Below are 22116 nucleotides of genomic sequence, written 5' to 3'. Positions count from 1 at the left end.
CTCTGGCAGCTCCTGACTGGCTGGCGGCTCTGGCAGCTCCTGACTGGCTGGCGGCTCTGGCAGCTCCTGACTGGCTGGCGGCTCTGGCAGCTCCTGACTGGCTGGCGGCTCTGGCAGCTCCTGACTGGCTGGCGGCTCTGGCAGCTCCTGACTGACGGACGGCTCTAGCGGCTCCTGACTGACGGACGGCTCTAATGGCTCGGGACAGACGGGCGGCTCTAATGGCTCGTGGCAGACGGATGGCTCAGAAGGCGCTGGGCAGACGGATGGCTCAGAAGGCGCTGGGCAGACGGATGGCTCAGAAGGCGCTGGGCAGACGGATGGCTCAGACGGCGCTGGGCAGACGGATGGCTCAGACGGCGCTGGGCAGACGGATGGCTCAGACGGCGCTGGGCAGACGGATGGCTCAGACGGTGCTGGGCCGACAGATGGCTCTGCCCTGCTGAGGCGCACAGTAGGCCTGGTGCGTGGTGCCGGAACTGGAGGTACCGGGCTGACGGCACGCACCTCAGGGCGAGTGCGGGGAGAAGGAACAGTGCGTACAGGGCTCTGGAGACGCACAGGAGGCTTGATGCGTGGTGCCGAAACTGGAGGCACTGAGCTTGAGACACGCACCACAGGGAGAGTGCGTGGAGGAGGAACAGGGCTCTGGAGACGCACTGGAAGCCTGGTGCGTGGTGTAGGCACTGGTGGTACTGAGCTGGGGCGGGAAGGTGGCGCCGGATATACCGGACCGTGTAGGCGTACTGGCTCCCTTGAACACTGAACCTGCCCAACCTTACCTGGTTGTATGCTCCCCGTCGCCTGACCAGTGCGGGGAGGTGGAATAACCCGCACCGGGCTATGTAGGCGAACCGGGGACACCATGCGTAAGGCTGGTGCCATGTAAGCCGGCCCAAGGAGACGTACTGGTGGCCAGATATGTAGAGCCGGCTTCATGGCACTTGGCTCAATGCTCAATCTAGCCCTACCAGTGCGAGGAGGTGGAATAACCCGCACCGGGCTATGCACACGTACAGGAGACACCGTGCGCTCTACTGCGTAACACGGTGTCTGCCCGTACTCCCGCTCTCCACGGTTAGCCTGGGAAGTGGGCGCAGGTCTCCTACCTGCCCTAGACCCACTACCTCTTAGCCCCCCCCCCCCCCAAGACATTTTTGGGTTGTACTTGCGGGCTTTTCGGGCTTCCGTGCTAGACGCGTCCCCTCATAACGCCGGTTCCTCTCTCCGGTTTCCTCCGCTCTCCGAGCTGCCTCCAGCTGTTCCCATGGGCGGCGATTCACTTCAACTTTAGCCCATGGTCCTTTTCCTTCTATGATCTCCTCCCAAGACCAGAAATCCTGCTTCGTGCGCTGTCCGTTAACCCGCTGCTTGATCCGGGTTTGGTGGGTGATTCTGTAACGGGCTTCCTCCTTCTCTTCATCCGAAGAGGAGTAGCAAGGATTGGACCAACGTGCAGCGGGGTGTGAATTCATAATGATTTATTAAACAAAACCGACGAAACACGAAATAACACTTAGAAATACAAAATAACAAAAACGAATGTAGACTGACCTAAACCATGACAACTTACATACAACACGAAGCACGTAGGAACAGGTACAGACTATTACAAACGAACGAACAAACGCTACAGTCCCGTGTGGTGCGCAGACACAGACACGGACGACAATCACCCACAAACAAACAGTGAGAACAACCTACCTTAATATGACTCTCAATCAGAGGAAACGTCAAACACCTGCCTCTAATTGAGAGCCATACCAGGCAACCCAAAACCAACATAGAAACAGAAAACATAGACTGCCCACCCAAAACTCACGCCCTGACCAATAAACACATACCAAACAACAGAAAACAGGTCAGGAACGTGACATATATACAGGGGGTACCGGTACAAAGTCAATGTGCGGGGGCACCGGTTAGTCGAGGTAATTGAGGTAATATGTACATGTAGGTAGAGTTAAGGTTAATATACATAGATAATAAACAGACAGTAGCAGCAGCGTAAAAGAGGGGCCTTGTTAGCCCTTTGATTAGCTGTTCAGGAGTCTTATGGCTTGAGGGTAGAAGCTGTTAAGAAGCCTTTTGGACCTAGACATGGCGCTCCGGTACCGCTTGCCGTGCAGTAGCAGAGATAACAGTCCATGACTAGGGTGGCTGGAGTCTTGACAATTTTTAGGGCCTTTCTCCGACACCGACTGGTATAGAGGTCCTGGATGGCAGAAAGCTTGGCCCCAGTGATGTACTGGGCCGTACGCACTACCCTCTGTAGAGCCTTGCGGTCGGAGGCCGAGCAGTTACCATACCAGGCAGTGATGCAACCAGTCAGGATGCTCTCGATGGTGTAGCTGTAGAACCTTTGAGGATCTGAGGACCCATGCCAAATCTTTTCAGTCTCCTGGGTATTGTCGTGCCCTCTTCACGACTGTCTTAGTGTGTTTGGACCATGATAGTTTGTTGGTGATGTGGACACCAAGGAACTTGAAGCTCTCAACCTACTCTACTGCAGCCCCGTCGATGAGAATGGAGGCGTGCTCGGTCCTCCTTTTCCTGTAGTCCACAATCATCTCCTTTGTCTTGATCACGTTGAGTGAGAGATTGTTGTTCTGGCACCACACGGCTAGGTCTCTGACCTTCTCCCTATATGCCGTCTCATCATTGTTGGTGATCAGGCCTACCACTGTTGTGTCATCGGCAAACTTGATGATGGTATTGGAGTCGTGCCTGGCCATGCAGTCATGAGTGAACAGGGAGTACAGGAGGGGACTGAGCACGCACCCCTGAGGGGCCCCCGTGTTAAGGATCAGCATGGCGGATGTGTTGTTACCTACACTTACCATCTGGGGGCAGCCCGTAAGGAAGTCCAGGATCCAGTTGCAGAGGGAGGTGTTTAGTCCCAGGGTTCTTAGCTTAGTGATGAGCTTTGAGGGCACTATGGTGTTGAACGCTGAGCTGTAGTCAATAAATAGCATTCTATTGGGTATTGTGTGTAGATTTCTGAGGATTTTTTTTATTTAATCAATTTTCGAATAAGGCTGTAACGTAACAAAATGTGGAAAAAGTCAAGGGGTCTGTATACTTTCCGAAGGCATTGTAGATGGGAGGGGTTGAGTGGAGCTAAAGGATGGGACTAAAAACAAACAAAAGATAACTTTTGTAAAATATACTGCGTACGTCAAATGTATATAGTATGTAGAAGCTGGTTGAAGAAGCCTAAGCCTTGTTGTCCATAAATGTACTCCAATTAGGGGAGGGGATTTTAGAAACACTTCAAATAAGGTCTGTGTTTTGTGTAGGCTTACCCTGGTGTGACGTTTTGATAACCGTGTAAATTTCTCTATGACAAGGTGACTTTAATCAATATATTTGCCTGTATTTACCCCCCAAAAATGAAATGCTAATTAGCTGCTAATGTGTCTATCATAAAGAACTACAAATGCCATGATGATCTGGACAAGACCATTTGAGGAAAAGGTAAGAATCTCTGGATGAACTAACGTTAGCTAAATGTAGTGAATAAATTGGCTACGTTTTTTTAAATGGACAATTCTGTGAAGTGTCTTGTGCAAGTTTTAAATTGACACAATACCTGTTAGCAAAGGTGCCAGCTAGAGGTGACGTGCTGGAGCTTGCAGGGATTTGTAGTTTTGCGTGATGTCTACTTTGATGCTAATTAGCATTTTTGAATCTGAGAGTAAATAGAGCCAAATATATTGATAAAAGTCACCTTGTCCGAGAGAGATTTACATGGTTATCAAAACATCACATTAGGGGAAGCCTACACTCGACACAGCCCTTATTTTAAGTGTTTCTAAAATACCCTGTCGGGAAAATTAATGGTGGAAAACAATTGGAACCATTTCCCTGTTTGACCGCTAGGTTTTATGGGTATTATCACACCTCAGTTGTGTTCGAATATTCATACTAACTGCACTAACCGTACTATGTCTGACGTAAATTGAGTACATAGTATGCTTATTGGTCATAGAATGGATATAGTTAGTATGCCAAAAGTTCCCGGATGTCATACTACATTTTCCAAAATACAAAGTATACAAGCAGTGGACACTATTTCCGTGCTTTTAGGGCCCATAATACAATTCTTCAGAAAAGGCGTGGCTTCACATCGTTTTCAGATTTGAAGAAAATGGCGGAAAATATGCAGCCGAAGTCCAACGAGAGCGGAATTCATTGTTGTAATTAATTATGACAAATGTTAAGAAAATGTTGAGCAATGTAATAAAGTAATGACTTTTCAAATAAGTTACCTTACACATTATGTTGGCTGACAATTTGTTAGCTATGCTATCCTTGCAAACCACCTAGCATATCATTACAGCAGTATGTACCGGTATGTTAGCTAGCTACCTAACGTTAGTTGACTACTAATACATCAAACTTGCCAGTATATTAACTATATGCTATCTAATTAACTACCCAACGTTTATTGACTTGATTATTCCCGTCATTCTTCGAAGTGGTGTAGTCATTGTGCGTTCTCAAAGGACACTCGGGTGCTTTCGTAAATTCACTTTGTCTATCTACTCCGATTTCAGAGCAATCTCTTCTTAGCTTGGGTGCACGCTAGGGTCAACCCTACTCCTCGGCCAGAGCATCCAGTGTGCGCTCTGCTCTGAATTTACAAACGACCAGAGCGCACTCTGGCACTCCAGATTGAATTTTCTAACACACCCAGTCATAAAATGTCTTGCTAGTAATTTGTTACGCTAACAAGAGGTTGCATAGCAACAGCATCAACTTCCGGTAGACAGGCGAAGCTAGTACGCTCAATTGAAAGGATACCGTTCGTTTACAGTATACCAAAATTGACAAATAGTATATACTCATTAAGTACGTAGTACACCGTTTGTTAGTATGGGTATTCGAGCACAGCTCTCCTCTGTGGGACTCTATTGTGCGTTCATAAATTCACTCTGGCTATCTACTCCGATTTCAGAGCACTCGTCTGTGTGCCAGAGCGCAGAATAACTGATGAATTTATGAACGCTCAACACCGGTTGAATATGGCCGGTGTCAGTAAACGTCGGCAAAAAAAAGCGTAATTAAAGTGTTCCCAGCAGAACAGTTACAGTCACCAACGCTCTGGATAATATGAAAACTGCCTAACCAGCTCTGCCAGGGCGAGTAAAATGGTCAGAGTGAGGGAGGTGTTCTCTCATATATGTCTGGAGTTAGCTTGGGTGCTTGATTACCGTTGTGAGATCAGAACCCTCGGATCAACCCTACTCCTCGGCCAGAGCGTCCAGTGTGCGCTCTGAATTTACGAACTGACAATCTGACAACGCTCTGAATTTACGAACGCCCAGAGCGCACTCTGAGCCCTACTGGCACTCCAAAGTGAATTTACGAACGCACCCTATGATTGATCCTCAGTGCATTGATCATGGGAAGGTGTGCATCCGACGCAACGTGATGACGTTATATTATACCGCCAGGATATGTGATCGAGAACTGACATTTTTCTTATCTTGCTTTTATGAATCTTTTCACGAATTACTACACCACGACATAAGCTCTTCGTTTAAACACAACCATTGACTCTGTCCCCTCGCCATGGTAGAGGATGACGATTTAACGCCAAATCTTATGTCAAACCAAGTGTGGCGCGGCAATGGCGAGTTTGTTCCTCCAGACGGAATATGCTGGGTGTCTGTACTGTCCTGTTTGCTGCTTGCCTGCTCCTACGTCGGGAGTTTATACGTATGGAGGAGTGACTTACCCAGGTAAGCCTCGTGTTTATTCAATTTCTTTACTTTCTTGATTCGTAGAAAATGCTGTAGAGGAATGTGGGAGCTGTAGTTAGCTAGCCTGTCGGCGCCTGTTAGGTGGTAGCTAGCTAAATTGGGGAACTAAATAGCTAGCATGGCTTTCGTGCAGCAGTCTGGGGGCAATTCCATCGTAACAGAATGACGCTGAGACTCAAATCAAATTTTATTTGTCACATACACATGGTTAGCAGATGTTAATGCGAGTGTAGCGAAATGCTTGTGCTTCTAGTTCCGAACATGCAGTAATATCTAACAAGTAATCTAACAATTTCACAACAGCTACCTTATACACACAAGTGTAAAGGAATGAGTAAGAATATGTACATAAAAATATATGGATGAGCGATGGCCGAACTCCGATTTTTCACCTTGAAATGTATGCCAAACAAAAATAATTGATTCCAAAGTTTAAAGAAACCATTACAACTCTATGCACAAGGATTGCTTTTAACAATTTCCCCTGAACAGTTTACAAAAACATTTTACTTAAGAACAGTGCAGATGTAAAGTTTTGTAACAGAATGACAGAATCTCCTCAGTTTGTGACCCACATTTTCAAAAAAACTCTGTTAAATATCTACTCTGAATTAAGATTAAAATATGTCAGCAGAAAGAATGGGGTGTCAGCTATAATAATTTTGGTTATATACTACAGTAAGTGAAGTTGATTAACACCCGTGGAAGGGAGGACAGTAGCAGGTGACCCAACTGGTTTGTGACTATCATTTCCCATTTTAGCCAATTAATTGAAATCATTCTGTTAAAGATTTATTCAGTTACGGATTTTGTAACAGAATGACACATTTTAATCACTTAATAAATCATAAACAAAGTTGATATACCTACCAACTAGTATTTTCTTCTGACTATCTCATGAGTGAGAGAAATTAAGAAATATTTTAAAGATGTTTTTTTTGTAACAGAATGACAAGACACTCAGCAATATTTCTTAAACTTACAGAAGGCAAATCATTTCAGCAACATTAAATAAATGTTGATATTAGTTGTCAGGGGTCTTAACTTCAACATTTATTCTGTTTTTGTGTTTTTAAAAGGCCTACCTGAATACTTTTTCTGGTAGATGTTATCTAAGAACCCCTTTTCGTCTGTTTGACCAGAAATCAAAGCCTTCGCTTATTCCATTATTTGCTGGTAAATTAGCAAGCAATCAAACGCATCTGGGTTTATTTATTTTGTTTCCTGCTGAACTACAGTATTCTTATACTAGCTTCTTGAGGGGTTTGTTTGTTTACAAAATGTAATTTTGACACGTGTCTGCTTGTGTGTCCGTGCTTGCCCCCCAGAGACCACCCGGCCGTTATCAAGAGGCGATTCACCAGTGTCCTGATCGTATCTGCCATGTCGCCTGTCTTCGTGTGGGCATGGAAAATGTACACTGGTGTGATGGTGAGTCTCTACACAGCACTGTCTCAGCAACCTTTATTTAACTAGGCAAGTCAGTTAAGAGCAAATTCTTATTTAGAATGACAGCCTTCCCCGGGCAACGCCTGGCCAATTGTGCGCCGCCTTACGGAACCCAGCTATAGGCTGACTGCTATACTGCCCTACAAAGGCAAAGTGCATTGACTACGAATTTGGTTAAAATCTTTGATCTGTTTTAATCAGGGGAGAGCGACCCTTCTCATTGAAGCCACGGAAGTTCAGGGCTGACCGCATTAATGCAGGCATTGTTTGCAGAAAACAGGATCCCCCATTATAGTGAACGGAAAAATTGCAATCTTCGTGTAATTCTTTTTTTTTGGGGAGGGGGACAATGATAGTACCAATAATTGCTTCTAATACACCTGTTGTATGTCCTTGAACTGATTTTATTAAAAAAATCGCACGCAGAAGAATTCTAAGGATAAGTTAGTTGCTAATGGCAGCCTGCAGTACCCCGGGTCAGCCTTCAACTTTAGTTACACAATGAGAGGAGGCAGCACTGAGGTAGCCAGCCCCATCACTTCCTGGGTCTTTTCTCAATTGGTTTGCTCAACTCCTGCTTCCTCTCTGGCCTCTCAGCAGTCAATGGCTCTGGATGAAGAGGAAAGACCCCAGCTGGGCCCCGAAGTGAGAGGGCCAGGAGGTATGCGGTCAACAATGCTTGACTCAGGGAGGAAGACGCCCCTGCCATGCATAGTCCCATGGGATGTTGGCTATCAACAAGGCAACTCCTATGACTAATTGGGAATGGGACGCAAGCGTAGGATTGATCACCCTGTCGCTGGCCGCCTTTGGGGAGGGTGTATAGTGTGAAAGGCCGAAACACCCTAGGAACCAAAGGTACACTACTGACGATGCGCTCCCCAAATTTCACCAGTCTTACTGTTCATGAACTCTTGGAAGTGCTTGCACAAAGGATAGTAACATCTCATCCTGTGTTCTTGGAATCTAATGGCAGCCTGCAGTACCCCGGGTCAGCCTTCAACTTTAGTTACACAATGAGAGGAGGCAGCACTGAGGTAGCCAGCCCCATCACTTCCTGGGTCTTTTCTCAATTGGTTTGCTCAACTCCTGCTTCCTCTCTGGCCACCTTTTGAAAAAGGTCAAAGGTAATCGAGGAGATGCTTTGAGGAGAGGGAAAGGGGCCGAAAATGCATTTGTTAGAAATGAGACTCCCCTTCTCCAATCGCGTGTCATCAGTCAAATTACGTTTACAGGGTGGAATCCCAAAATATGTATAAAGTGATAAAAAATTAAATTGCTAGTTGTGAAATACATTTTATAGAAAGATAAGTAAAATATAATTATTAAATGTTAGAGAAAACAATAGCTGATTCAATGGGGGTGTGGCAGATTTCAAAACTCTTCTGCAAAGGATTCTGGTTGGAAACACTTGTGCTTCCTTGCCAAAAGGAGACTATCATGAGGGGAGGACCGTCTTCCATTTGCCTACTAATGTATTGACACTTACCACTTATCGGTTTACGGGTCACGGAGGAGGGAGGACGGACTTTTTCCCAAATGAGAAAAGGCCCTGGAGTAGCTCAAACTGCACATGTTATGTCTCCATGAGTCGCCATCGTAACTGACTTAATTTGGCTTCAGTGCGCTAATGAGACTTTACATAGGAATAAGTGGTGTCACGTGATCGATGGCTTTGTGTGTGTATGTATGTATGTACAGTTGAAGTCGGAAGTTTATATACACTTAGGTTGGAGTCATTTAAAACTCGTTTTTCAACCACGCCAAAACTATTGTTTGTTAAAAACACATTTTTGGAAAGTCGGTTAAGACATCTACTTTGTGCATGACACAAGTCATTTTTCCAACAATTGTTTACATACAGTGAATTATAAGTGAAACAATCTGTATCACAATTCCAGTTGGTCAGAAGTTTACATACACTAAGTTGACTGTGCCTTTAAACAGCTTGGAAAATTCCAGAAAATGATGTCATGGCTTTAGAAGCTTCTGATAGGCTAGTTGACTTCATTTGAGTCAATTGGAGGTGTACCTGTGGATGTATTTCAAGGCCTACCTTCAAACTCAGTGTCTCTTTGCTTGACATCATGGGAAAATCAAAATAAGTCAGCCAAGACCTCAGAAAATAAATTGTAGACCTCCACAAGTCTGGTTCATGTTTGGGTGCAGTTTCCAAACGCCTGAAGGTTCTGTCTTCTAGAGATGACCTTAATTTGGTGCGAAAAGTGCAAATCAATCCCAGAACAACAGCAAAAGACCTTGTGAAGATGCTGGAGGAAACAGGTACAAAAGTATCTATCCACAGTAAAACGAGTCCTATATCGACATAACCTTAAAAGGCCACTCGGCAAGGAAGAAGCCGCTCCTCCAAAACCGCCATAAAAAAGCCAGACTACGGTTTGCAACTGCACATGGGGACAAAGATTGTACTTTTTGGAGAAATGTCCTTTGGTTCTGATGAAACAAAAATGTTTGGCCATAATGACCATCGTTATGTTTGGAGGAAAAAGGGGGATGCTTGCAAGCCGAAGAACACCATCCCAACTGTGAAGCACGGGGGTGGCAGCATCATGTTGTGGGGGTGCTTTGCTGCACGAGGGACTGGTGCACTTCACAAAATAGATGGCATCATGATGATGGAAAATTAGGTACATATATTGAAGCAACATCTCAAGACATCAGTCGGGAAGTTAAAGCTTGGTCGCAAATGGGTCTTCCAAATGGACAGTGATCCCAAGCATACTTCCAAAGTTGTGGCAAAATGGCTTAAGGACAACAAAGTCAAGGTATTGGAGTGGCCATCACAAAGCCCTGACCTCAATCCTATAGAACATTTGTGGGCAGAACTGAAAAAGCGTGTGTGAGCAAGGAGGCCTACAAACCTGGCTCAGTTACACCAGCTCTGTCAGGAGGAATGTGCCAAAATTCACCCAACTTATTGTGGGAAGCTTGTGGAAGGCTACCCGAAACGTTTGACCCAAGTTAAACGCAATGCTACCAAATACTAATTGAGTGAATGTAAACTTCTGACCCACAGGGAATGTGATGAAATACATAAATCATTCTCTCTACTATTATTCTGACATTTCACATTCTTAAAATAAAGTGGTGATCCTAACTGACTTAAGACAGGGCATTTTTACTATGATTACATGTCAGGAATTGTGAAACTGAGTTTAAATGTATTTGGATAAGGTGTATGTAAACTTACACACATTATGTGTGTGTCATTGGTTGTAATGACCCCCCCCCCACACACACACACAAAAGAAGTGTATTTTTCCAAATTGGCACATCCTATTTGTTTTAATCAAATCAACTATATTCACGGAGTTTGTTTGATGCTTTAGGCACCCTGTTTGATTAAATAATTAAACACAAATAACTAGAGGGTGTCCAACCTGCAATTGATTTGATTGTGCCCGGCTAGGCTCAGACTTGCTGCGCTGTGTTAAAAAAAAAAAAAAAAAAAGTGACTGTGACTAGCACCCGTTGTCTCTCTCTCCTCCCAGCTGCAGCGAACACCACAGAACATCAACGTGTTTATCGCGCTGTCCGTGTTGCAGAAGCGGCAACATAATTACAGCCATGTGACTAGAAAGTTGTTACGGAAATCCCTAATTTGTTTAGGAAAAACATTCCTTAATCCCTCAATCCTTGCTCTCTTTACGTGACACGTATGCACGTGACCAAAGCCCTATTCGCACGGGACTAGTATTACTAGAGGACGTTGGCTATGTAATTATTACTCCAGAATGTCCGTTATTCGAGGACGATTCAGACAGGATTAGTTTTTACTGTAATACATTTTTTTTCTCCAATAAATGGACAGTTGTGACGGAAGCCTAGAGGTTTTTATTGCATGAAGATATAGTATTTCAACATGTTCAGCTGGTAGGGCCACACTGTTAACTAGCTTGGTTCCCAAGTTTCTAAACCATACCAGACCATCTTTCCTATAGTGTCGCTATAATATTTGAATTGAGGAAGTGTGATCATAATCAGTGTGATATTTTAGCGATCCGCAGTAGATGTCCTAAATGCCCCCCAGCCTTCAGATGTGAGCTAAACAGTGCAATTGCACTTGAGATGCATTTGGATGAGAAAGTTAACCGTTTGGAAATGGTAAGTTAGGTCAGTTGTATGCTGCTGCTTTTGCGATCTATGAACAGCAAGGGTTGTATTAAATAGGCTCAATATTTTTTTACTGATGCAGTTGAGCAATATTAAATTCATACGCACAAAACATATAAACAGAAGCATTCTGTGAAAGTTGATAGGCAACATGTACTGTAGGCCATTCATATATAGTTTATGCGCAGCGCTTAGATCAGTTGATCTAATCAGTTATTGTTTTCTTGCGCAAACCGCAAGCAACACCTGTCAAACTCAGACCTTTCTCTCAAAACACAGGGATGTCGATTCGCACCGGATTATGATTACCAGAGGAGTTCGGCAAAAAAACAGTATTATTCTGGCTAGAATTGTTACTGTCCTACCATGTAACTGACATGGCAGATTCGGACGTGACTTAAATGGTGTTTTGTGCCCGTCCACATAATTACATTACCCGACCTACATTAAGACTAAACACGATGTGCTTATAAGGCCTACAGCTCGATTGTGGTGATACAAGGCTGCTATACTAAGCCTACTAATGATAATGATATTACTTATTATTATTATTATTATAATATTCATAAGCAGGAGATCAAGAAAAAGGAGCATTATTATAATACATTTCTGACAAAACAGTGTAAACATTAAATACATTATAAATAATAACAGAAGCTGTTCTAACGAAAAAAAAGTGTAAAGCCTATATAACAGCAAAGCAAAGATTAAAAATAGCCACATTTGTTTACTTGACATGTCGTTAGGCATGATGCTCATCTAACAGTATAACTTTAGACCGTTCCCTCGCCCCGACATGGGCGCGAACCAGGGACCTTCTGCACACATCAACAACAGTCACCCACGAAGCGTCGTTACCCATCGCTCCACAAAAGCCGCGGCCCTTGCAGAGCAAGGGGAACCACTACTTCAGGGTCTCAAAGCGAGTGACGTAACCGATTGAAACGCTATTAGCGCGGACCACCGCTAACTAGCTAGCCATTTCACATCCGTTACACTCACGGAATCAGTAGTCTATTAAACAAACGCTCAAACAGGCAACAGAAGCAGGCTCTGTCTTATTTCTGTAGATACAGTACCAGTCAAAGTTTGGACACACCTACTCATTTTCTACATTGCAGAATAATAGTGGAGACATCAAAAATATGAAATAACACATGTCGTAACCCCAAAAGTGTAAAACAAATCAAAATATATTTTAGATTTTTCAAAGTAGCCACCGTTTGCCTTGATGACTGCTTTGCACACTTTTGTGTATTCTCTCAACCAGCTTCATGAGGAATGCTTTTCCAACAGTCTTGAAGGAGTCCCCACATATGCTGAGCACTTGTTGGCTGCTTTTCCTTTGCTCTGCGGCCCAACTCATCCCAAACCATCTCAATTGGGATGAGGTCGGGTGAATGTGGAGGCCAGGTCAAATAGCCCTTACACAGCCTGGAGGTGTTTTGGGTCATTGTCTTGTTGAAAAACAAATGATAGTCCCACTAAGCGCAAACCAGATGGGATGACGTATCGCTGCAGAATGCTGTGGTAGCCATGCTGGTTAAGTGTGCCTTGAATTCTAAATATATCAGACAGTGTCACCAGCAAAGCACCATCACACTACCTGCTTCACGGTGGGAACCACACATGCAGAAATCATCCGTTCACCTACTCTGCGTCTCACAAAGACACTGTGGTTGGAACCAAAAATCTCAAATTTGGACTCATCAGATCAAAGGACAGATTTCCACCGGTCTAATGTCCATTGCTCGTGTTTCTTGGCCCAAGCAAGTCTCTTCTTATTGGTGTCCTTTTAGTAGTGTTTTATTTCCAGCAATTTGACCACGAAGGCCTGATTCACAGTCTCCTCTGAACAGTTGATGTGTCTTACTTGAACTCTGTGAAGCATTTATTTGGGCTGCAATCTGAGGCTGGTAACTCTAATGAACTTATCCTCTGCTGCAGAGTTAACTCTGGGTCGTCATTTCCTGTGGCGGTCCTCATGAGAGCCAGTTTCATTCTGGCGCTTGATGGTTTTTGCGACTGCACTTGAAGAAACGTTCAAAGTTCTGGAAATGTTCCGTTTTGACTGACCTTCATGTCTTAAAGTAATGATGGACTGTCGTTTCTCTTTGCAAATTAACTTAACAAGGCACACCTGTTAATTGAAATGCATTCCAGGTGACTACCTCATGAAGCTGGTTGAGAGAATACCAAGAGTGTGCAAAGCTGTTATCAAGGCAAAGGGCGGCTACTTTGAAGAATCTCAAATTTGAAATGTATTTGATTTAACACTTTTTTTGGTTACTACGTGATTCCATATGTGTTCGTAGTTTTGATGTCTTCACTATTATCCTACAATGTAGAAAATACCGTTTTCTACAGCGCATTTGGTAACAATGGCCCAGCAAATTACATTGGTTGTCCATCAATTTACAAATATTAGAACTAGAGGCTGACCGATTAATCGGAATGGCCGTTTTCATAACAATCGGTAATCTGCATTTTTGGACACCGATTATGCCCGATTTAAAATCTATACACAACTATATATTTTTAAACCTGCATATTTAGTTAATATTGCCTGCTAACATGAATTTCTTTTAACTAGGGAATTTGTGTCACTTCTCTTACATTCCGTGCAAGCAGAGTCAGGGTATATGCAGCAGTTTGGGCCGCCTGGCTCGTTGCGAACTGTGTGAAGACCATTTCTTCCTAACAAAGACCGTAATTAATTTGCCAGAATTGTACATAATTATGACATAGCATTGAAGGTTGTGCAATGTAACAGCAATATTTAGACTTGGGGATGCCACCCGTTAAATAAAATACGGAACGGTTCCGTATTTCACTGAAAGAATAAACGTTTTGTTTTCGAAATGATAGTTTCCGGATTTGACCATATTAAGGACCTAAGGCTCGTATTTCTGTGCGTTATTATATTATAATTAAGTCTATGATTTGATAGAGCAGTCTGACTGAGCGGTGGTAGGCAGCAGCAGGCTCGTACACATTCATTCAAACAGCACTTTCCTGCATTTGCCAGCAGCTCTTCACTGTGCTTCAAGCATTGCGCTGTTTATGACTTCAAGCCTATCAACTCCCGAGATTAGGCTGGCAATACTATAGTGCCTATAAGAACATCCAATAGTAAAAGGTATATGAAATACAAATGGTATAGAGAGAAATAGTCCTATAATTCCTACAATAACTACAACCTAAAACTTCTTACCTGGGAATATTGAAGACTCCTGTTAAAAGGAACCACCAGCTTTCATATGTTCTCATGTTCTGAGCAAGGAACTTAAACGTTAGCTTTTTTTACATGGCAAATATTGCACTTTTACTTTCTTCTCCAACACTTTGTTTTTGCATAATGAAACATGTTTAAATATTATTTTAGACTAAATTGATTTTATTGATGTATTATATTAAGTTAAAACAAGTGTTCATTCAGTATTGTTGTAATTGTCATTATTACAAATATATATAAATATAAAAATCGGTCGATTTAATCGGTTTCGGCTTTTTTTGGTCCTCCAATAATCGGTATCGGCGTTGAAAAATCCTAGTCGGTCGACCTCTAATTAGAACAGGGATAGGGTAGGCCGCCTTCTCGTTGGAGTGAGCAGCTGCGTCTCCCGCACTGTGGGCACAGTTGTTATCCGAATTGTAGATCATTGTCATATGCAGTTACATGCATAAATGTTAGGCTGAAGGAGAGGACTCATCAATTCCGTCACTACAGATTCAAGTCATTTTTTAGAATAAAAACTAAAAACCGCCGATTCGTAAGGTTTGAATAATTTTTCTTACGGATGCATGCCTTATTTGGATTGGTTTGGGCTCCCACTAACCGATGCACTGGAATCTTAAACTTTTTATGATGTAGTGGTGGAGTGTCAACTCAAAAAATTGATTCCTCGACTCCTTGCACATCGACTCCCATTTCTTTGTGTCAATATTAGATTCCACTAGGAATTCAGTATTCAGTATTTTTGAAACCGAGGCAACTGATTTGAGTTGCCGTACTTCCGAGAACACAAACACTCGCATCTTTCACAGTGAGCGAGGGACGGAGAGAGAGGGGCACAGTATAGGCAGGTCGGCCACCAGGCAGACGGAGTCAAAACCATGCGCTATGCCTATCAGGAATCAAAAGCTGTATCTTGCAATTTCTTTTGCTTGTAGTTTCTCAACTTCAGTAAAGCAGGGCCTAGGATACTGAGATGAGTGTGATGCAACACTATGCTGTCACACAGACACACACACACACACAGTGTTTGCTCTCATGTGCACGGGTTCGCTTCACGCTGTTCACAGCATGGTAGCCAGGGCTTCAAAACAGAGGAGAAGTTGAGCCTCGCGCTTCAACGCTCTTAGTTGTTGCGGAAATTGACCCACTAGGTTGTTTACTTTCTACCTTTAAATTACACAACTTTCCCCAGGCCTTTATAGCCTAGCGTCTAGTTAGGCTATAACACAGAATATAAGGTTTTGGGATTACTGCACTGTGCTTTTAATTTTCCGGGGCAAGAAAAACATCCAAGCTGTTTTTCGGGTTAGCGATTTTTCTTAATGTTAAGAATCCCAATTTTGTTTAACGTTTTTTAACGTTTAAACGTTCACATCCCTAATACACATGAAAACATTTCCATGAATTCCATCAGTATGTCTCCTTTTGTTCTTCCACAGTCTGGTCCATCGTTGCTGGCTCTGATGGGCATTCGCTTTGAGGGCCTCATCCCAGCCATCATACTGCCTCTGCTGCTCACCATGGTAATAGAATCTCGCTTTGATCGACCTCTGCCTATGGTCTGACCGTTAGTTGACCTCTGACCTTTGCCCTGGTAGGTGCTGTTCGTTGGCCCCCTGATCCAGCTGGCTATGGACTGCCCCTGGGGCTTCATGGATGGGATACGGGTGACTTTTGGTGAGAGACTGTCTGGAGATTATTATTCACCCAATATGTCTATTACTGTGTTATCCTGGAGTGGAGACTATTCATTTCTGCTATATGTCAAATTTAGATTATGGCCTAAATACTAACCTACGATTTGCACGCTTAACTTGAGTTTTGTTCAAACCTCCCACGGACACCAATGCATGATTTATAAGTTAAGTGTGCCGATCTCAAAGTAGGATTCAGCCCTAAGTGCATCCATTTTTTCCTAGACGTGTACAGTATCTCTCTCACACGCACAATATCGTATACCTCATCTCTCTAAAGCTTTCTCTCCCTTCCACAGACCCGTGGTTCTGGGCTCTGTGCCTCAGTGACATGCGCTGGCTGAGGAACCAGGTGGTGGCCCCTCTGACTGAGGAGCTGGTGTTCAGGGCCTGTATGCTGCCCATGCTGGTACCCTGCACCAGTCCTTCCACTGCCATCTTCACCTGCCCCCTCTTCTTCGGAGTGGGTGAGTCCCACCCTAAAAACAGCACAGGGTGATCTTCTAGATCTTTCCTCGATCCCAACTGAAAAAAAATAGCAAATTAATTAGAACAACTCTTAAAATGTGTGTGTCTGATATGTAAGTCTACGTCCGTGCCATGTACTACATTTAAATTTGCGGCGTATATATGCGAAGATGAGCGTTTTATAAGGGGAATATGATTTAACCTGTGTTTTGTAAACTGCTGGATGCAATCAATTGTGAGTTGCAGTGTTCTGAACTCTCCTAGGATAGTGTGCCCTTCCCAACTATTTGAAATATAATGGTTATTTTGCTTGTGCAAAATGTCAACCGTTTTCTTCCCAGCCCACTTTCATCACGTGATCGAGCTGCTGCGTTTCAGACAGGGCACCCTGTCTGGGATCTTTCTCGCTGCAGGTAAGGACCATACGATATTCATTGTTCTTCTACCTTCACTTCCATGTGCTGCTAGTTTGTTATGCCTTTCTTTTCCCATGCACCATTAGAATGTTTAGGAGGGGTTAGTTAATGACTTGTTGTGCTGTTTGCTTTGCAGTATTCCAGTTCTCCTACACCGCTGTCTTTGGAGCTTACACTGCCTTCATATTCGTCAGAACAGGTGAGCCTACAGTTTCTCTCTTTCTGGTGTACTGAAAACACACACGCCTAATATATGATTCATTTTGTTTCAGATAGTGAAAGCTCTACATAAATGCTATGTCTTAAGGCACTTCACATTGTTTGGGGCTAACTCACCCCATCCACCACTACTGTGTACTGTAATACCAACCTGTATGCATTATATGCAGTCTTGTCATTCCCTTCCCCTCTGGTCGTCAGGTCACCTGGTGGGGCCGGTGCTGTGCCACTCGTTCTGTAACCACATGGGCTTCCCTGCCCTTGGCGTGGCCCTGGAGCACCCCCACCGCCTCACCGTCCTGTCCTGCTACTTGCTGGGGGTCCTCCTTTTCCTTCTTCTCCTCTTCCCCCTCACAGACCCCATCTTCTATGGCCTTCCCACCCCCGTCTGCACCCTGGCCTCCGTCCCCAGTTCCCTCTGCGTCTCCTGATCCCACCCCCACCATACACCCCTCTGTATTAGATGGACCGATCCACTGGGGTCGCCACCACCAGCCAAAAGGAGGAGCGGTCCAAGTGGTCCAAGAACGAGGGGTGTTTTAGCTCTTCGGTCATGCCCGCTTGAGTGTGATTTCTCTGGTGGTATGTGGGAAGGTGAGCAGAGGTGAGGGTTTAGGGGTATGTCAGGTATGGACACTCAATGCTATGGGTTGTCTCTACTATGTATGCTGCTGGGGGGGAGCAGGGTAACTTAAATAGCCATTCCTTATGTTCAGGTCGCATTGGCTTTCAGTCGGTCAGTTAGCCAGTCAGTCAATAGGCCTACGTTGTCTGTAGTGTAGACTCAACAAGGAACTATCTGGCTATGACGCGAGGCGCTGTAGTAGTAATACATTCTAGTGGTGAATGCGCCAGTGTTTTTCATAGGTCCTAGATGCTGAATAAGAGTATTTATTTACACATCTGCATGTTTCTATAATGTAGTGTTTGTTTTATTGGTGGGGGATGTTGAGGGTTGGGCTGGATTGTTACTATTGTAAAGGGTTGGACGTGCAGACAGTTTTTTTCCCCCCATGACCTCTTCTATGACAGTTTAGCCACGATTCTCTCAGCTTTTAACTCGAGCTGATATGTGAATTGGCTGCAAAGCCTTTCTATCCAGCTGTTTAAGACGCCAGACAATTCGTGTTAGGCGATATCACAAAGGGTACAGTCTTTACCCAGCCCTGTATTCAATCATTCACTCTAGTTGATGCTCATTCCAAATATCCATTCCAAGTCATGCAGACAGAAGCCTATAATCACTAAGCTAACAATACCATTGCTCATTTGTTGGGGCAGGAGTATTTCGCTGACCACGTGAACCTGGTCAGGAAAGACTCTGGGGCCCCTACCATTCGCTTCACACACAGTTCTACCCAGGGTTATCCATGTTAGTTTTATTTGAGTGTTTAAAGGGGGAATTACCTTAAGCTGGGGTGCGATGACAGACCGTTTCCCCCTCAAGGGACTCAAACCCTCTAGAACACTCAGGTGTAGTCATATGTATGTGTTTTTGAATGCTCTCTACCCACTACTTCGCATGCTGCTACATGGTACAATATGGATGTCAGACAAGACGACGCGTTTACATTCTTCGCACACACCGAGCTATACTCCAAAAGAAGATAATGTACAGACTCAGACAGTGTTACATCGCAATGTTTATCCACTTACTCACTCATCTCAACTGAAACTTTGCATAGTTTTTTTGAAAATGCGTTACTTATTTGACCAGGCTGTGACCATTGTCGTCCATTTCACTGTATAGACGGGGCGTTTAGGTGACAATTTGGCTTTAGATTATTATTTTTAAAATTATTTTATTTAAAAAAAAAAACAACCCAGATTTGACACATATATTTAGCAGTTGTTACTGCGGGTGTAGCGAAATGCTTGGTTGTTTGTGGATTTTTACGGGGAACGCTAATGGACTTTTCCCCCTTTTTTATGAACCCGGCACAATACTATGTAACAACTCCAGTTGACTAGAACAGAAGTGTAGAGTGGTTTATAAACTAGAAGATTGCATCACACTGAATGTATTGAAATGGGATGTCAAGGCAAATGAATTAACCGATCATTTTGTAAACAGACTTCACTGTGTAAATTGGATCCATATTTTTGAAGAGGCCCCTGCAAAAGGCTCTTAACATTCACTGACAGAAAGATAGATCTGTGAAGCTTTCTACCACAGCAGCGAGGAGTTGTCAGTCAGCATGTGTACTGTATAATCTATGAAGTATTTACATTACGCTCTTCAGCAATAACTTAGTGGATGGAAAATGACCAAAATCAGGGAATTATCTGAAATAGCTGTATATATGTGAATAAAAAAATATATATGCCCATTCCTGTCGTTTAGAGATGGAATGTTAAATACTATGGTGCTTGGAGGTTTTGACATCAGAATAATGATCAGCCAGTATTTTGAGTAGATTGTTGGTTAAAGCCGATCTCAGATGGGCCATATATCCCCAAGTTGAAGGTTTTAATATGCATTCTCTTGAATAAACCTGCAGGGTGCATGCATCCAGACCGGCTGTAATGATCTAACATGTACGCCAGGGAGCGCCAGAGTACCATGACTGGGTGTTGTGCTGTAGAAATGTGAATTACAGGAACCTGGGACCTTCGCATATCTGTTCATTAGGTTTCTCTGATGGGTGGTCATCCGTCACTTGAAAAAACCAATCAGTTTTTTTTTATTCTGTTATTTCCTCTTGCCTCTTCCTCTCATCACACGGTGCCCCGTCCCAATAGAGAAGTTGTATATAGTCCTAGAGAGGAAAGGGGAGTTTGACCCTAAGAACTTAGATAGCTACCTGTCTCTCTGTTGAGCATTCTCTCTGATCAATTAAACAAAGACTCTAGCCTTTCTTTTTAGAGTCAAAGTCTAAACTATCTCGCTGTCTCCGTCTCACATCCAGAATGATGCCCTTGAATGTTTTTGCCTGAGGCGTTGGCCTAGCCCCTAGAAAACCATTTCGGGAGTTCAATCAATCACTGGTTTCGGAGAATCAGAGATGTTTACCCCTACAGAGACATGCTGTCAGGTTCAGGTAGCTGATAGATTTACTTTGTTGTGGAAATTCACATTCTCAATGTCGAAGCTGTGTTGAATTTGTATTAGGTAGGGTCAGAAGAAGCACATGTAGAGAGATGTTTCATCAGCGCTCAACCGTTGCTTATCATTCTCCCACATCATCAACATTGTACCCTTTTGGAAAAGAGACATTTTTCGTAAAGATTGTCCCTGGCTCGTATTGTATGAATCCTGCCTTAGGATTCACACTTTAGGCTACTTCTCACCACTGGTTCTTACTTTATTTTCCTGTCATTGACTTGAATTGAAATCCGGTAGACATAACTAGGCTTCAGAAATGCTGACTCCACTTTCCTGCTGAAAACACTGTCACGTTGTATGTATTTATCTTCATTTGTCTCTCACATGTCCTAGCAAAACAATCGTATCAACAGTACTCTAAGTAGTGACTTACAGTATATGCATAGAGCGGAAACACAGCAGTAGAGACAGGAATATATATATTTTTGTAACTGAATATGTAGCTCTGCTATTTTAGTAAAACGACACAACAGAATGATTTTAAAGCTTGGATTTTTCAGACTAGTTGAATACTTGCTCTGACTCTGACCTGGTTGTAAAAAAACAACTCTTATCCAGATGTTTTTATTGAAGACTTTATTTTGTAAATCAAATCTATTTTGGTGACATGGACTTGAATGTACTGATATGTGCATGTGTATTTTGTGTGTGCAATGCCATTTTTTCGGAGACTTACCAATCTTGAATGGCCAGTGTTTTTATGATGACAATCTTTTATGGGATCTTATAGAAATCACACACTGCAAAAGAATCTCAGCCATTCGTAAATAAACTAATCTAATTTTATAAATCGTCTCTAGGTGTTTTGTCATGTTTTTGTGCCCGATGTTGTGCTTCTCACTGAAATCAATGACGGAATCGTTTGAATTCCTGGATCTGTCGCAAGTTGTTGAATGTTCTATGTAATGATTGTATTGAGTCTGTTTCTGATGACAGATTTCTCCCTTTGGTTAGGAACAACATATCAAAGTGTGTAGTGCTGAAAGTTAGCCAACCATATAAGCTAGACCTATAGTCCATATGGTATTGATCATCAAATTTAATTTGTCTTGATTTTCTTTTAATGACCAGGTAGATAGATACCTTTCCTCTTAGTCCTTATACAAATACTTTAGTTGTGTAACTAAAATCTACATGTATATTGTTCCTGGCAGACTTAATACCACACTTGTGTCATCACAAGAACAGCCCAGCAGATGATTTAATCATTAGTTAAAGGCCAGGCTCCATTCAATGGTGCTGCAGACACTTTTACACAATGGAAAGTTGTTGTCGCTTTGTTATAGTCATCCTGGGGGATGAGTAGACGCACAGAGATGGTAATCAGCCATTGCAGAAAGGGGATGTGAGGACACCTCGTTGGCTGAAACTTTAGCTTGCTGAAAGTAGTATCCATTATACTGTAGTAGCTCCCCAGAGTGCGTGTGTGCATGCGATGGTGTGTGCGGTACGCTGATTTATTTTGTTTGTCATCCCCACACAGTTATTTTGAATTTAACAATATGTCCTGGGAGGAGGATAATAAAAAAGATGTTATCTCCATTCCCCGTCTTTATTTCTGTGGTCTGGATCCATCAAGCATGGATTCTTATTATGTTTTCTGGTGGTGTTCTAGTTATTCCAC

General features: G+C 43.3%; 1 protein-coding gene across 3 annotated transcripts; it reads left to right on the top strand.

Moving 5' to 3' along the window:
- Nucleotides 1-5452: 5452 nt before the first annotated feature.
- On the top strand, nt 5453-21287 carry LOC120030404 (CAAX prenyl protease 2-like). 3 transcript variants are annotated; one of them, XR_005473648.1, is made up of 9 exons: nt 5453-5747; nt 7097-7199; nt 16029-16112; nt 16188-16266; nt 16583-16750; nt 17093-17164; nt 17304-17366; nt 17588-17980; nt 19888-21287. XR_005473648.1 is itself a non-coding variant. In XM_038975796.1 (8 exons), exons 1-8 carry the CDS (start codon nt 5578-5580, stop codon nt 17815-17817), a joined length of 969 nt encoding a protein of 322 aa, XP_038831724.1. In that variant the 5' UTR covers nt 5453-5577; the 3' UTR covers nt 17818-21287. The 3 variants fall into 3 exon arrangements, 1 of the variants encoding a protein (XP_038831724.1); XR_005473647.1 differs by having other exon boundaries at nt 17588-17990; XM_038975796.1 differs by having other exon boundaries at nt 17588-21287.
- Nucleotides 21288-22116: the final 829 nt, after the last annotated feature.

The sequence above is a fragment of the Salvelinus namaycush genome, chromosome 36 (genome assembly GCF_016432855.1).
Source record: "Salvelinus namaycush isolate Seneca chromosome 36, SaNama_1.0, whole genome shotgun sequence".
NCBI lineage: Eukaryota > Metazoa > Chordata > Actinopteri > Salmoniformes > Salmonidae > Salvelinus > Salvelinus namaycush.
Note: the sequence above shows the minus strand (reverse complement) of the source record. Positions and strands in the feature narration are given on the sequence as shown.